This window comes from Microtus oregoni, unplaced genomic scaffold (genome assembly GCF_018167655.1).
Source record: "Microtus oregoni isolate MIOR12 unplaced genomic scaffold, Mior012 000031F_ref0000149, whole genome shotgun sequence".
NCBI lineage: Eukaryota > Metazoa > Chordata > Mammalia > Rodentia > Cricetidae > Microtus > Microtus oregoni.
The window spans coordinates 10,396,462-10,410,239 of record NW_024543090.1 but is presented as its reverse complement, the minus strand read 5'-3'; the positions used below and the strand labels follow the sequence as shown (position 1 = coordinate 10,410,239).

The window sequence follows — 13,778 nt, the reverse complement described above, 5'->3', positions numbered from 1 at the left end:
ATTCTGTAGGCTGTCATTTTGTCTTATTGACCATGTCCTTTGCTTTACAAAAGCTTCTCAGTTTCAGGAGTTTCCATTTATTAATTATTTCTCTCAGTGTCTGTGCTGCTGGGGTTATATTTAGAAAGTGGTCTCCTGTGCCAATGCATTCAAGTATACTTCCCACTTTCTTTTCTATATGGCTCATTGTGGCTGGGCTACATGGCATCTCTCTGACTCTGCCTCCTTTCTCCCAGCATACAGCCTAGCTTTCCCTGCCTAGTTCTGTTTCCCTGCCATAAGCTCAAAGCAGCTCTTTATTCATTAACCAATAAAAGCAACACATAGACAGAAGGACCTCGCACACCATTTTCCCTTTTCTGTTTAAACAAAAAGGAAAGGCTTTAACTTTAACATAGTAAAATTACATATAACAAAACAGTTATCAAGCAAGAATTACATTTACAATATTTATATCTACTTTATCTTTTATCATAGCTAAGGAACACTATATCTATTCTTCAACTCCATCAAAGACTCTAGAAGGATACAATATTACTTAAGTAAACAAAAAATACATTGCAAACAACTTCCAAAATTCTAGAATTGACAGATACATCTAACTGCCTGGAAAGTCACCCAAACTTTTTCTGTAGCATTGGGGTATCCATCTTTAGCCTACAGGCCCATAGTATCCAGCAGACTTTTCCATGAAGCAGGAAATTTCAAAGATAGTTCCACCTATACTGGCAGTTTGTTCGTCACATTTTTCTGTGTCCTTAAGAATGTCTAACAGACACTTTCATGAAGCAGGAACCCCAAAGATTGTCTCACCTTTATGCAAGTTTAGTAGTTACTTCTCTGTGGTTTCTGCATGTTCAGTTTATCAGGCAGTCTAGGCAAGAGCAGTTCCTTGCCAAATGACCAACCAATTCCATACAGAGCCTCTTCAATGCATATCATCCCCTTTAAGTAGCTTGGTGCTGCCAGGAGCAGCTGTGTCTCACTATCATGAAAAGTCTTAAGTTTTTAAATATTTTAAATGCCATATTCTGAAGGTCTCTGATTTGAAACATACCTATCTAACTGAAATATATCTTTATACATATGGAAAATCTAACATGACTATAATCTAGACTATTATAGATGATTATCTATTAACCTATATTTCTTAGTTAAACATTAAATTTTTAAATAAACTATACAATCACAATACCTTAATCAAGAGCAGAAATATACATATAACAAGACTGACCTTAAATTTGTATCAGTAAACCAAGATTTATACCAGTGAAAATCTCTATAGTATATCCTCTTTTAAATATAAAGAAGCATTTACAAACAATATTTGGGAATATGGGCATACTTTTGTCCAAACTTATTCCTGCTGTTGATTGGGCAAAGTAATTTTTGCCCAGTAGATAGACCTCTCAGGGGTTCATGGTCTATCAAACCATATTAGCCTGTAATGAATCCACAGATTCTCATCCTTTTTGAAAACAAAAGAAGAACCTCTTTTTTCAAAGCAACATATCCTTAAACCCAAATTCTGAAGTCAACATATGTAGAAGGAGCTGTGGGCTGCGTTTCTGCCACCCGGCTACCGGCTGCCTGGCTAGCTTATGCCCCAAAATAATTACACGGAAACTGTATTCATTTAAACACTGCTTGGCCCATTAGTTTCAGCCTCTTATTGGCTAATTCTCACATCTTGATTAACCCATTTCTAATAATCTTTGTAGCACCACGAGGTGATGGCTTACCAGGAAGATTCTTAACCTGCATCCATCTTGGAGAGGAGAGCTATAGCGTCTGTCTCACTGCCTTCTTCCTCCCAGCATTCAGTTCTGTTTACTCAGCCTACCTAAGCTGCTGTCCTATCAAAAGCCAAGGCAGTTTCTTTATTAACCAATGAAAGTAATATATAGACAAATGACCCTCCTCCATCAAAAATACCTTTACAAATATACATGCTGGTTCAGCTATGTTTTCATGTTTCTGGGCTTTCTAGAATTAGTATTGCTTTTGACTTCTAGTTTTAAGCCATGGTCATCCAATAAGATACACGGGGTTACTCCAGTTTTTAGTATCTGTTGAGGTTTGTTTTGTTTCTGAATATGTGGTCAACTTTTAAGGTTCCATGAGGTGCTGAGAAGAATGTATATTCTTTTATGTTTAGATGGAATATTCTATAGATGTCTGTTAAGTCCATTTGAGTCATAACATTTTAGTTCCATTATTCTCTGTTAATTTTTTGTTTGAGTGACCTGTCCAGTAATGAGAGTGGAGTGTTGAAGTTTCCCACTATTAGTATGTGGGGTTTAATGTATGGTTTAAGCTTTAGAAGTTTTTCTTTTACATATGAGGGTGCCCTTGTTTTGGGGGCATAGATGTTCAGTATTGAGATTTCCACTTGATGGATTTTTCCTGTGACTAATATGAAATGTCCCTCTTTGTCTCTTTTGATTGACTTTAATTTGAAGACTATTTTGTGAGATATTAGAATAGCTACACCACCTTGTTTCCTAGGTCCATTTGTCTGGATTTTTTTTTCCCAACCCTTTACTCTGAGGAAACATCTGTCTTGAGGTTGAGGCATGATTCTTGTATGCAGCAGAAGGATGGGTTCTGTTTTCTTGGGTTTGATCTTTTCATGGTGTTCCTTATTTCCTGGATATTGTATTAAGCTTTTGTTATATTTAATGTTTTCTTTGACTGATGAGTCTATTTCCTCTGTTGTATCTTCAGTGCTTCAGATTCTCTCTTCCATCTCTTGTATTCTGTTTATGTTTGCATTTGTGGTTCCTAATCGTTTTCTCATGATTTCTGTTTCTATAAATCCCTTGACTTTTGTTTTCTTTGTCTCTATTTCAGTGTTCTACTTTTGAATAGTTTCTTTCATATGTTTGATTACTTTTTCTTCATTTTAAGGAATTTGCTGATGTCTTCCAATCTTTTGTTTGTCTTTTCCTCCATTTCTTTGAGGGAATTTCTCATATCCTCTTTAAGAGTCCCAAACATTCTCCTGAAGTTATTTTTTTTTTAGGTCATTTTCTTCTGCTTCATCTATATTTGGTTGTTCAAGTCTTGCTGTTTTAGGGCCACTAGATTTTACTGGTGTTGTGTTGCTCTTTGTGGTGTTGCATCTATTCTTAACTTGTCTACTCATCTTTCCCTCTAATTGGTGTGGTTGGGGCTGTCTTTGACTCTGGTGATTAATTTTCTAGGTGCCAGTGGATCCAAGGCTCAGGTGGTTGTTCCTCATAGTACAGTCATTGCCATGGTTCTTGTTACCCTGATGGTCATTTCATGTTCCTGGAGGTCACTCAGCACTCCTGGGGTTTGCTCAGCTGTCATGAAATTTGCTGTCTTGGACCTGCTCTTGTCTAGGTTGCCGGCTCAGACCTGTTTCTGTAAACATCCCTGGTCTGGATCTGCTCCTACGGAGGTCCCTGGCTTGTGATTGGCCCTGCAAATGTCTCTGGCTCAGGCCTACTCCCTATGAGGTCCTAGACTCAGGCCTGGACCCACAGAGGTTTCTGGGGTTTGCCTACTTCCTCAGAGGTCCCAGATCTATGCCCAGACCCACAGAGGTCCCGGCTCAGGCCTAGTTCCTTGGAGGTCCCAGACTGACTCCCAAACCCACAAGGGTCCTGGCTCAGGTCTACTTCCTTGAAGGTCCCAGATTCAAGCCAGAACAAGCAGCAGTCTCTGGCTCTGTCCCACTCGTTCAGCTGTTGCTCCCCTGTACCTGTTCCTGTGGAGTTCACTGTATTGGGTCTTCTCAAGCCCAGGTTGCTGGCTCAATCCTGCCTCTACAAATGTCCCTGGTCTTAACCTGCTCTTCTCCTGTGAAGCTTGCCATCTCAGGCCTGCTCCAGCCTAGGTCTCTGGCCCGGTCCTGCTTCTGTAAATGTCCTTTGTCTGGATCTGCTCCTGATCCTGTGGAGTTCACCTTCCTAGGCCCACTCTGACCCAGGTCACTGACTCAGTCCTGCTCTTGTGGAGTTTGCTACCTCAGGCATGCTCTGGCTTAGGTCACTGGCTCAGTCCTGTACCTGTGGAGTTAGCTGCCTCAGGCCTGCCCTTGCTGGACATTACTTTAAGTGTTTCTTGGCCATTTGAGATCCATGCATCCCATTTTTAATTGGATTATTTATGCAGTGGAGTATTACTCAACTGTTAAAAACAATGACATTGTAAAATTTGCTGGCAAATGGATGGAACTAGAAGAAAACCATCTTGAGTGAGGTAACCCAGATCCAGAAAGACAAAAATGGTATGTACTCACTTTTAAGTGGATATTAATGTAAATTAAAAGATAATCATGCTACAGTCCACTGACCCAGAGAGGCTAAGTAACAAGAAAGGTCGAAGGAGGGACATAAAAATCTCCCTGGGAAGGGTAAATTGATTTCATAGGTGGGCTGGGGGAGAGTAGAGTTGGGAGCAAGAGAGATTCAGTTTTGAGTTGAGGGAGGGAGAAAATACTGGGTGAAACAGCTGGAATTGGGGACATTTGGGGGGTAAGGTGGAAACCTAATGCAATGGAAACTCCATGGATTCCACAAGAGTAATCCTAGCAAAGACTCCTAGTAGTGAGGAACATAGAGCCTGAACTGGCCATCTGTACAGGCAAGGCCTCAAGTGGAAGGACTGGGACACCACCCCAGTCACAAAACCTTTTACCTACAGTTTGTTCTGGGAATTTGTCCTCAAAGAAACCAGAGAGACTTCACCCAGCAGCTGTTGGAAACAGATGCAGAGTCTCATAGCCAAATATTAGGCAGAGCCTGGGGAGTACTGCAAAGGAGGAGGAAGGGTTGGAGGAACCGGAGTGCTCAGGGATACCACAAGAACACAGCCCTCAGAATCAACTGCAAAGAACTTATAAATCAGGGAACCTGTAGGGGTCTGACCCGGATCCTCTGCATATATGTGATGGCTGAATAGCTTGGTGTTCTTGTGGGACTCCTAACAGCGGGAGCAGTGACTGTCTCTGACTCTTTTGCCTGCTTGTGGGACCCTTTTCCTTCTCCTGAGTTGCATTTGATATCATGGTATGTACCTGGTCTTATTGTAGCTTGTTATGCTGTGTTTGGCTGATATCCCTGGAAGCCTGCTCTTTTCTGAGGGTAAGTGTGTGTGTGTGTGTGTGTGTGTGTGTGTAGGGGGGTTCTGGGATGGGGAGAGGAGAAGGAAAGGGGGGAAGAGGTGGGGAACTGCAATCTGGATCCAATATATGAGAGGGAAAAATCTAAAAATTATACATTTAATCAAATATTATTTAAAAGTGTACAGCTTTGCCAAGCTGTGTCTAAATATTATATAGTAGCTAAAACAATCAGGCTAGTGAAACTGTCCTCAGTGTCTGTTAATCATATTTGGAGGCCTATACTTTTGCAGTCAAGAGGGATCAAGAGAGACAGTCTTTGTTTGCACCTTCCCCTCTGTGGTGGTTTGAGTGGGTATGGCCCCCATAGGCTCATTTATTTGAATGTTTAGTCATCAGGGAGTGGCACTATTTGAGAAGGATTAGGAGGTGTGTCCTTGTTGGAGGAAGTGTGTCACTGGAGGTGAGCTCTGAGATTTCAGGGATCCAAACCAGGTCCAGTCTCCCTCTCACCTTTCCTCCCTTCTTCCGTCCTTTCCTGCCACCCTCTCAGCCTGATACCTTCAGTTTAAGATGTAGAACTCTCAGCTCCTTCTCCAGCCTTCTCCATGTCTGTTTGTGTACCACCATGCTCCCCTTTATGAGGATAATGAACCTCTGGCTTGGTTGAGTGTTGAAAGAAAGATGGTTCCAGAAGAAACAGAAATAGAGAAATAAAAAAGTAATTTTAGAGGGCTGGAGAGATGACTCAGTGGTTAAGAGCACTGACTGCTCTTCCAGAGGTCCTGAGTTCAATTCCCAGTCCTGAGTTCAATTCCCAGCAACCACATGGTGGCTCACAGCCATCTATAATGAGACCTGGTGCCCCCTTCTGGCTTGTGGGCACACATGGAAGGAATGCTGTACACATAATAAATAAATAAATGTTTTAATTTAAAAAAAGTAATTTTAGCTAATGTCCTTAGAGAAGGTATGTCCACAAAGTAAGTAGAATACAAAAGAGAAACAGAAAAAATGTCTAGAATTTAAAATAAGGATCCAGCTGGGCGGTGGTGGCGCACGCCTTTAATCCCAGCACTCGGAAGGCAGAGACAGGCGATCTCTGTAGTTCGAGGCCAGCCTGGTCTACAAGAGCTAGTTCCAGGACAGGCTCCAAAGCCACAGGGAAACCCTGTCTCGAAAAACCAAAAAAATAAAAAATAAAATAAAATAAGGAGCCATCAGAATTACTCAAGAATTAGAATGACCAAGTAGTCTTGCACACCAGGGTAGAGGATGGGGCAGTGAAGGCCTGGGTTTTCTTCTACTTTATTAAAGGCTCATGTTTTAGGATCTTTGCTGGCTACTTAATGTCAGCTCCTTTTTACTGCCTAAATTCTTCCTTGGGAATCTCGTCAAGTTCCTTGTTGATGTTGGTATTGCAAATTTAGCAATATCTACGACAGATTTCTTAAAGACCTCCCTAACTCCCAAATCCATTCCCACTTCTTACCATGTAGCTGTTGCCACCTTAATTCAACCATTATGACATATTTGGTAGATAATGCCAAAATCTCTCAAATGTGTTTTCCTGCGTCTGTGATTTGTCCTACTACAGGCCAACCTCCCCACAACAGCCAGAATAATCACAAAGTATAGACGAGATATTGCCAACACCTGGCATAATCTTCCAGAGACTTCCCATTACAATTGAATATAATTAAGCTTCGGATTCAGTGACTAATAGCCACATTACTTCTTGAAAAGTAGTATGATTGATACTAAAGAGTTAGAGCTAATAGCTAATCTTGTCTGCGAAATAGGTTTATAAATGTATCTAAAATGTCTAGGAAGTCAGGTGTAACCATAAGAATATTGCCACCATGGAAAATTATTCATCTTCCATATTCTCTATAAATGTTGGTTCAAATAGAATAATCAGGCCTCTAAAACTTTTAACCTAATAAAATTGAATCTTTATTATCTGTCCCAAATCTGTGATGACACAAATACTCTTCAAAGATGTTACTGGTATTTCCTTACCAAGTACTACTATCAACCACAGGAAACTTGATACTACAAATCTAGCAAAAACAGATATATTTCAAATAGAAATCATATTTATATAAATTTTCATTTCTTGATCATCCCCTGAAAAATAGACATCTAAAACAAATCGAGATTTTTGAGAACTTATCAAAAAGTTCTGAGTTTTACTTAACATATAAAGTGGCTAATATTACAAAAAATCTAAAGTTAATACTAATTTCAAAGCTAGCAATCCAATTATAATTAGTATATGAAAAGGGTTTTATATAGTGTGGCAAAATATTATCAGTGCCTCGACAGTATGAAAGCATCAGTCTCAAAGCTACAGCACAAAACAGTATTTTAATATTCTCTCAAAAACTCCAGCCCTTATTTCTGTGTTGCAGAGAAGTCTTTCAGTTAGTTTTTAAAAAAATATCCACACAAGGGACCAGTGAGATGACTTGGCTGGTAAAGGCGCTGCTGTGCAAGCCTGGCGACCTGAGTCCAGTCCTCGGGACCCACACAGCTCCCAGTCGTCCTCTCATCCCCACACCCGTGTTGCAGCACATGCATGCCCACAGTATGAACACGCCTACAAAAATAAACAAATGTAAAAAGAAATGAAAAGCTTAAAAATACCTTCATGGAAAACTGTACTAAAAACCATTAACAGACATTGTAAACACTAAAGGGTATTACTCTTGGTTTCTACCGCATTGAAGTAAGCTTTAAAAGTGTTTGTTTGAACAAATTAATCTCATGTTTATAGGTATAAATCACAAGCAAATAACAAAGAGTACAAAAGAACACAAGAAAAACTGTTGGTTTATTGATATTATAGTTAGTTTTAATAAAAAGTAAAATACAATAATTAGATCAACCATAACGACTTATAAAAACCAAAAAGTAAAAACTATCTTTAGCGCTAAGGATCCCATTAAAAATTTGGTACCTGTCAATTATCACATCAAATGTTGACTTACTGATTGAGAAGTGCTAAGCAAAACTGTTCTGAGCTTCCTAAGAAGCTCCAGGTAGAAAGGTATGCTATGTCCCCGTGCTCTATCTCTGTATCTGGCACAGAGTTCCAAGACAAAGGTTGCTCTTGGCTTTGTGAACCACTAGAGACGATGATGTGAGTGGCTGGCTTGTCACAGGTCGTTTACTCTTCTTTCCCATTCCACTCTTAGCTTCTTTTGGAGGGGGCATATGAATTGGTTTCCATGGAATTGGGTTATAAAAAGTTGGTTCTGGGTAGGAATTTCCACTGTAAAAACCTATAATCATTAAAAAACGAGAATGAACAATAAATAAAATTCTTAGATCAAAGAAATCAATTATTTTTAATTGCTAAAATATTAAAATGGCAACAGGACAAAATATCATTGATACATCGATATACTAACTTAAAACTTGAAGCCTGAAATGTTTTAAAAGAAATAATATTGTTCTAATGTAGTACTGTGTAAACAGAGACTCCAATTTCATTTCCTGGCCGCCCAGACCCGGATAATAACACAGAAACTATATTAATTACCACACTGCTTCACTCAGGTGCATTCCCAGCTAGCTCTTACATCTTAAATTAATCCATTTCTATCAATCTGTGTATCACCATAAGGCTGTGGCTTACCAGTAAGGTTCTGGCATCTTTCTCCTTTGGCAGCTACATGGCGATTCCTTGACTCTGCCTACCCTCTCTCTATATCTCTGTTCAGATTTCCCACCTGGCTTTACTCTGTTAAGCCACTGGCCAAAACAGCTTTATGCATCAACCAACAAAAGCAACACATACACAGAAGGTCATCCCACATCATCACTGTAGCAAACATTAAAAATTTTGAGCATTTGAATAATACTATGAAAACCTACCTAAATAAAAATGTCTACAAAAGTTTTACTATGTAATTTCTTTTATAACTCTTAAAACCTTTAGGCAAAGACAAAAACAAACAAACAAAAAAACCTTTATGCTTTTAATTCAGTCTTGGAAATGGCTAATTGTGTGATAGCTTCCCTTATCAGATACTAAAGTTTATATTTAAAAAAAGACTTTATTTCATGTAAGTGCCCACAATAGCTCAAGATTCCTACTTAGAACCACTCAGCTTCTGCATTACTGTCAAATTAGGATTCTGACCACTAGCTGGCATTCATTCTGCTAATGCACTTCAAGTGTTTACAGAATGGTGACATCTGACAGCCCATGATGGGGTGCAGGGAGAACACATCGTGAATTGCCTCCGAGTCCTCCACTCACTGTGGAGACAGAAATTTCTCTACTGTGTAATTTGTAACAATGATATGGACATAAAGAATGGAGATGGGAGAAGCACAGTGTTTGTTGAAAAACAAGCTGTGTGTGAGAATTAAGTTCATTCAAATTCAAAAGCATTGAGATAATAATCCATTATTTTGGTAATTAACTTCTAGTCAATATCTCCATTCTCACTTTACTATCTGGTCATTAGGTTAAAATAATTGCTTATCACCCTTTTTCAAAACAATTTTTTTTTTAATTTCAAGGCATATGTCATGCCAGTGCTCAGTATCCATACTAGATGATCCTATGACATATAAGAGAGGCCTAGCCCTGACAGCAGGAATGTGTCTTTCAGACACTCCCAGTCCTCTTTGACTGCAAAGATATGTCAACACACACTTCACCAAGACAGTCAAAACAAAGTCTGCAGTATGTTCTAGTGTGTGAACAAAACAGAATGGGAGTATTTAATAATAAATCACTTAAACAAGTGAAGGCAGCTGTCAGCAAGGTATGAATTTCAAACATGAAGCACAAAGAAAAACATGCATTGCCATTATAATCAGACCAAGTCTAAGGGCAAGCTGGGTACATTTGGTCATGTGCTGTCTAGTATTCTGCTCTTCAAAACAAATGCACTGGACCCTGGAAGCTCTGTTTTAGAGACTGGTAGAAAGAGAAACAGCAAAATGACCCTGTGAACAACCTAGTTGAGGTTCGATGATCCAATAAATAAAATAATTTATTTTGAAGTCTTGGGGCCTGAGCGCAGAGTCAGGCATATGCTAAAGTACTGAGCTACACTGCCAAGCATGAGAAATTTTGTTTGCTAACATTAGATACAATTGCTTTAAAATGTAGGTTTGTGGCTGGCCAGTGGTAGCACACAACTTTAATCCCAGCACTTGGGTGGATCTCCGTGAGTTTCAGGCCAGCCAGCCTAGTCTACAGAGTAAGTTCAAAGACAACCAGAGCTACAAAGAGAAACCTTGTCTCAATCCCATCACCTCCAAAAAAGAAAAAAGGTCTGCAAACTGTAATGATGGCTGCTGGGAAAAGAATGAAACCACAACCCCTTTGCACACCTTGAAAAAATAAAACCAAAATGGGCCAGAGGCTTTGATGTCAAACCTGAAACTTTCAAAATTGCAGAAGAAAATGTCTACAACACGTCAGGGTACAAGCCCAGGCAAGGACTTTCCAAAAATGATGCAGCAGCACAGGAAATAATCCCAAGAATCAACAACTGGGATGACACAAAATTAAGACACGTCAGCAGAGCACAGGAAACAATTACCAGAGCAAAGAAACAACTAGCAGAGTGGGAAAGCCTTTGCCAACAACACAGTTTTACATAAAATACACAATCTTAGTCTAATTACAAAATGAAATACCCAAAGAACAAAACATCCCATCAACAAATGGGCTGATGAAATGAAAAGGGCATTCTCTAAGTATAAATAGCCAAGGGATTTGACAGAGTTGCCAGCCAGGCTTGCTAGTATACATCTTAATTACAGCACTTGGGAAGCAGAGGTGGGTCATCTCTGTGAGTTCTAGGCTCACAATGAAACTTTGTCTCAAAAATATATAGTTTTTAAGTTCTCAGCATCCTTAGTTTTGAAGCAATTAAGAACACTTTGAGGTCTATCTTACCCTAGTCAGAATGGCTGTCATCAAGAAAACAAATTCTGGCAAGGGAGTGGGGAAAGAGGAGCCCTCTGAGGGTGGCAATGTAAACTGATAGTCACTTCAGAAAGATTGGAGGCTTCTAAAAAAAGAGAGAGAGAGAGACAGAAAGACAGGGAGAGAAAGATAGAGAGAAAGAGACAGAGAGAGAGAAATAGAACTTCCATATGATCCAGCTCTGGAGTATACACTCAAAGGATTTAAAGTCAGCATACCATAGAGATACCTGTACATCATATTTATTTTTGCATGAATCACAATAGCTGGGAAATGGAATCAGCTTAGATGCCCATCAAAAGATGAATGGATAAAGAAAATGTGGTTCATATGCATAATGGAAATTTTATTCCAGCAGAAAGAAAAATGAAATCATGACCCTTTGAGGAAAATGGATAAAACTGGAAGTCATATTAAGTGAAACAAGCTATCTGTAAATCCTTAAATGTGAAGCCTAGATTTAGAACTCTGTAGATGTGCATGCTGTGTACACATCCTGAGAGGTGATCACGAGAGGGAAGGACTACATCAGGGGGTGGGAGAAAGACAAAACAGTGGGACACTTGTAATACAGGAGAAAGAAGGAACAAGGAGCAAGGTGGGAAGAAGACCAATGGGAACAGGGTATATATGTGTGAATACCTGTGAGCCCAGGACTCAGGAAGGTGAGACAGAAGACTGGAGTTTGAGGCCAGTCTGGGCAACAAAGGAAGACTGTTTCAAAGAAACATAAACAAACAAAATGTAAAATAAAGTGTAAGTATGCAGTTTTGCAACTGTTGCCTTTAAGAAATATATTTATATATGAAATGCAGAGAATAATAAATTTTCAGCACTTCTTTAGCAACATACAGTTACAATATTCTAGAAAATACTTACTTTTACACATTTCTATTTCTATCAAAGGAAAAAAAACATTTATATAGCATTTCCTTCTGCAACCATACTTATGCAATCCACACAACATAAACACTAACCTGTAAGCTTCCCACTGGCATAACCATAGCTTTTTGCAGCTGGACGAGGTTTATTTTTTGCATTTTTCAACCATTCCTTAAACTTCTTTTCTGCTATTTCCTTTTTCTCTTGTAATTCTGCTTGACGTTGCTTTTCTTTTTCCTTAAAATGACAAGACCAAAGAATTCCCTGGGGTATTCTGTAACTAAATATTCCAGCCAAGTCTTAACTGTTTGTTTGTCTTCCCTTCGGTTGCTTTCTGCCCCCATGACACACTGGCCATAAAACTGAACTATGTTTCTATAATCAAAGAGCAAAAGTAAACATGATCAAGGAAGGCATTAAAGTGTCTCCCAGTGAACAACAATAAGATAGCAAATCCATAAAACAAAACAATGCCAGTCTGTCTTAGAGGAACTTACAGGGAGTAAAACGTCTACTAAAAAACTGTCAAAAATGGTTAAAAAGCAGTAATAAAAATTTTGAACCTGGCTGATAAATATCCACAGGCTTATTAATAATTTTCAAAGAATATCAGAAATGCATATTCATTTTTGAAGCTTAAACATAAGATAAGAGAAGTAAGGCTAGCTTGTGTATTTTATACTAAAGCAGTGTTAAATAATTATACTTGTGTTTCTAAAGTACACATTTAAGTACCAAAGTATGCATTCTGACTAGTCACTTTAATTAAAAATACCTTCTCTTTTTTCTTTTTCTCACATTCTTCAGCATTCTTTTTCTTCAACCATTCTTGGTATTTTGCTTTTGCTTTTTCTTGCAAATGTTCTTTCTCCAGTTTCTTTGCTGCTTTTTCTTCCATTTCTTTATTAATTTTTTGTTCCCTTTCTTTCCTTTCCTTAATAAAAATGAAGGAATTTTAATTGAAGTATTTGTAATTACTTTTATAGAAGGAAGGCTCCTCAGAGCTTGGGACAGTGACTGATAGGTACTCAAGAAAGACTAGCTGCATTACCACATAAAAGCGACAATCTACTGAATTTTAGCATGGTTTCATGGGCATCCCTTGCACTCTGAATATGAATCACACATGCACACATTTCCTCAACAGTCTGCCAGTGCAAATACTTGTATAAATCATCACTTGTCAGCAAGTTACAGAGAAAAAATCCACATTGCTTGTTTGGCTCCACAATCCCTACATAGATTCAAAGTCATAGCCAGTTCACACCCGTCACCCCAACATTTAGGAAGCAAGGGTAAGACTAACATGAACTTGTAAGGCTCGGCTACAAAGTTAAGTTCTAGGCCAAGCTGGGCTAGAAAGTGAGATAGAGAAAGTAGGGGAGGGGAAGAGAGGAGAGGTTGGCAAATGAAGGCATAAAAGTCAAATCTGGTCTACAAGCCCCCTACAATTTTTTTTTAATTGAAAACGTTGCTAACACAGACAAATCAAAACAAATAAGCAATCACCACAGTGAAGAGACAGCCTGCATAATGAGAAAAAACAAATTTTGCCAACTGCATATCAGATGGCTTCAAATCTAGAATCTTTTTTTTTTTTTTTTTTTTGGTTTTTCGAGACAGGGTTTCTCTGTGGTTTTGGAGCCTGTCCTGAATCTTTAAAGAAGTGCAAAAGTGAAAAATCAAAGAATAAATCCAATCAATAAATGGGCTGATGAACTCAACTGACAGTTCTCAACAGAACAAATAAAATAAAGACCTGAAAACAGTTTTAAGCACCCTTAGCCATTAGGTCAATGAATTAAAACTTATTTGAGATTATCTTATTCTCGTCAAAATGGCTGT

General features: G+C 38.8%; 1 protein-coding gene across 1 annotated transcript in view; it reads right to left on the bottom strand.

Moving 5' to 3' along the window:
* Positions 1-7,854: 7,854 nt before the first annotated feature.
* Positions 7,855-13,778, bottom strand: part of Ccdc34 (coiled-coil domain containing 34) — a 33,237-nt gene continuing 27,313 nt past the window's right edge. The window contains exons 4-6 of the mRNA XM_041679015.1: positions 12,709-12,867; positions 12,029-12,170; positions 7,855-8,379 (exon numbers count right to left, since the gene is read on the bottom strand). Coding sequence (XP_041534949.1) covers positions 8,165-8,379; positions 12,029-12,170; positions 12,709-12,867 — 516 coding nt within the window. The 3' untranslated portion in view covers positions 7,855-8,164. The remainder of the gene's footprint in view (positions 8,380-12,028; positions 12,171-12,708; positions 12,868-13,778) is intronic.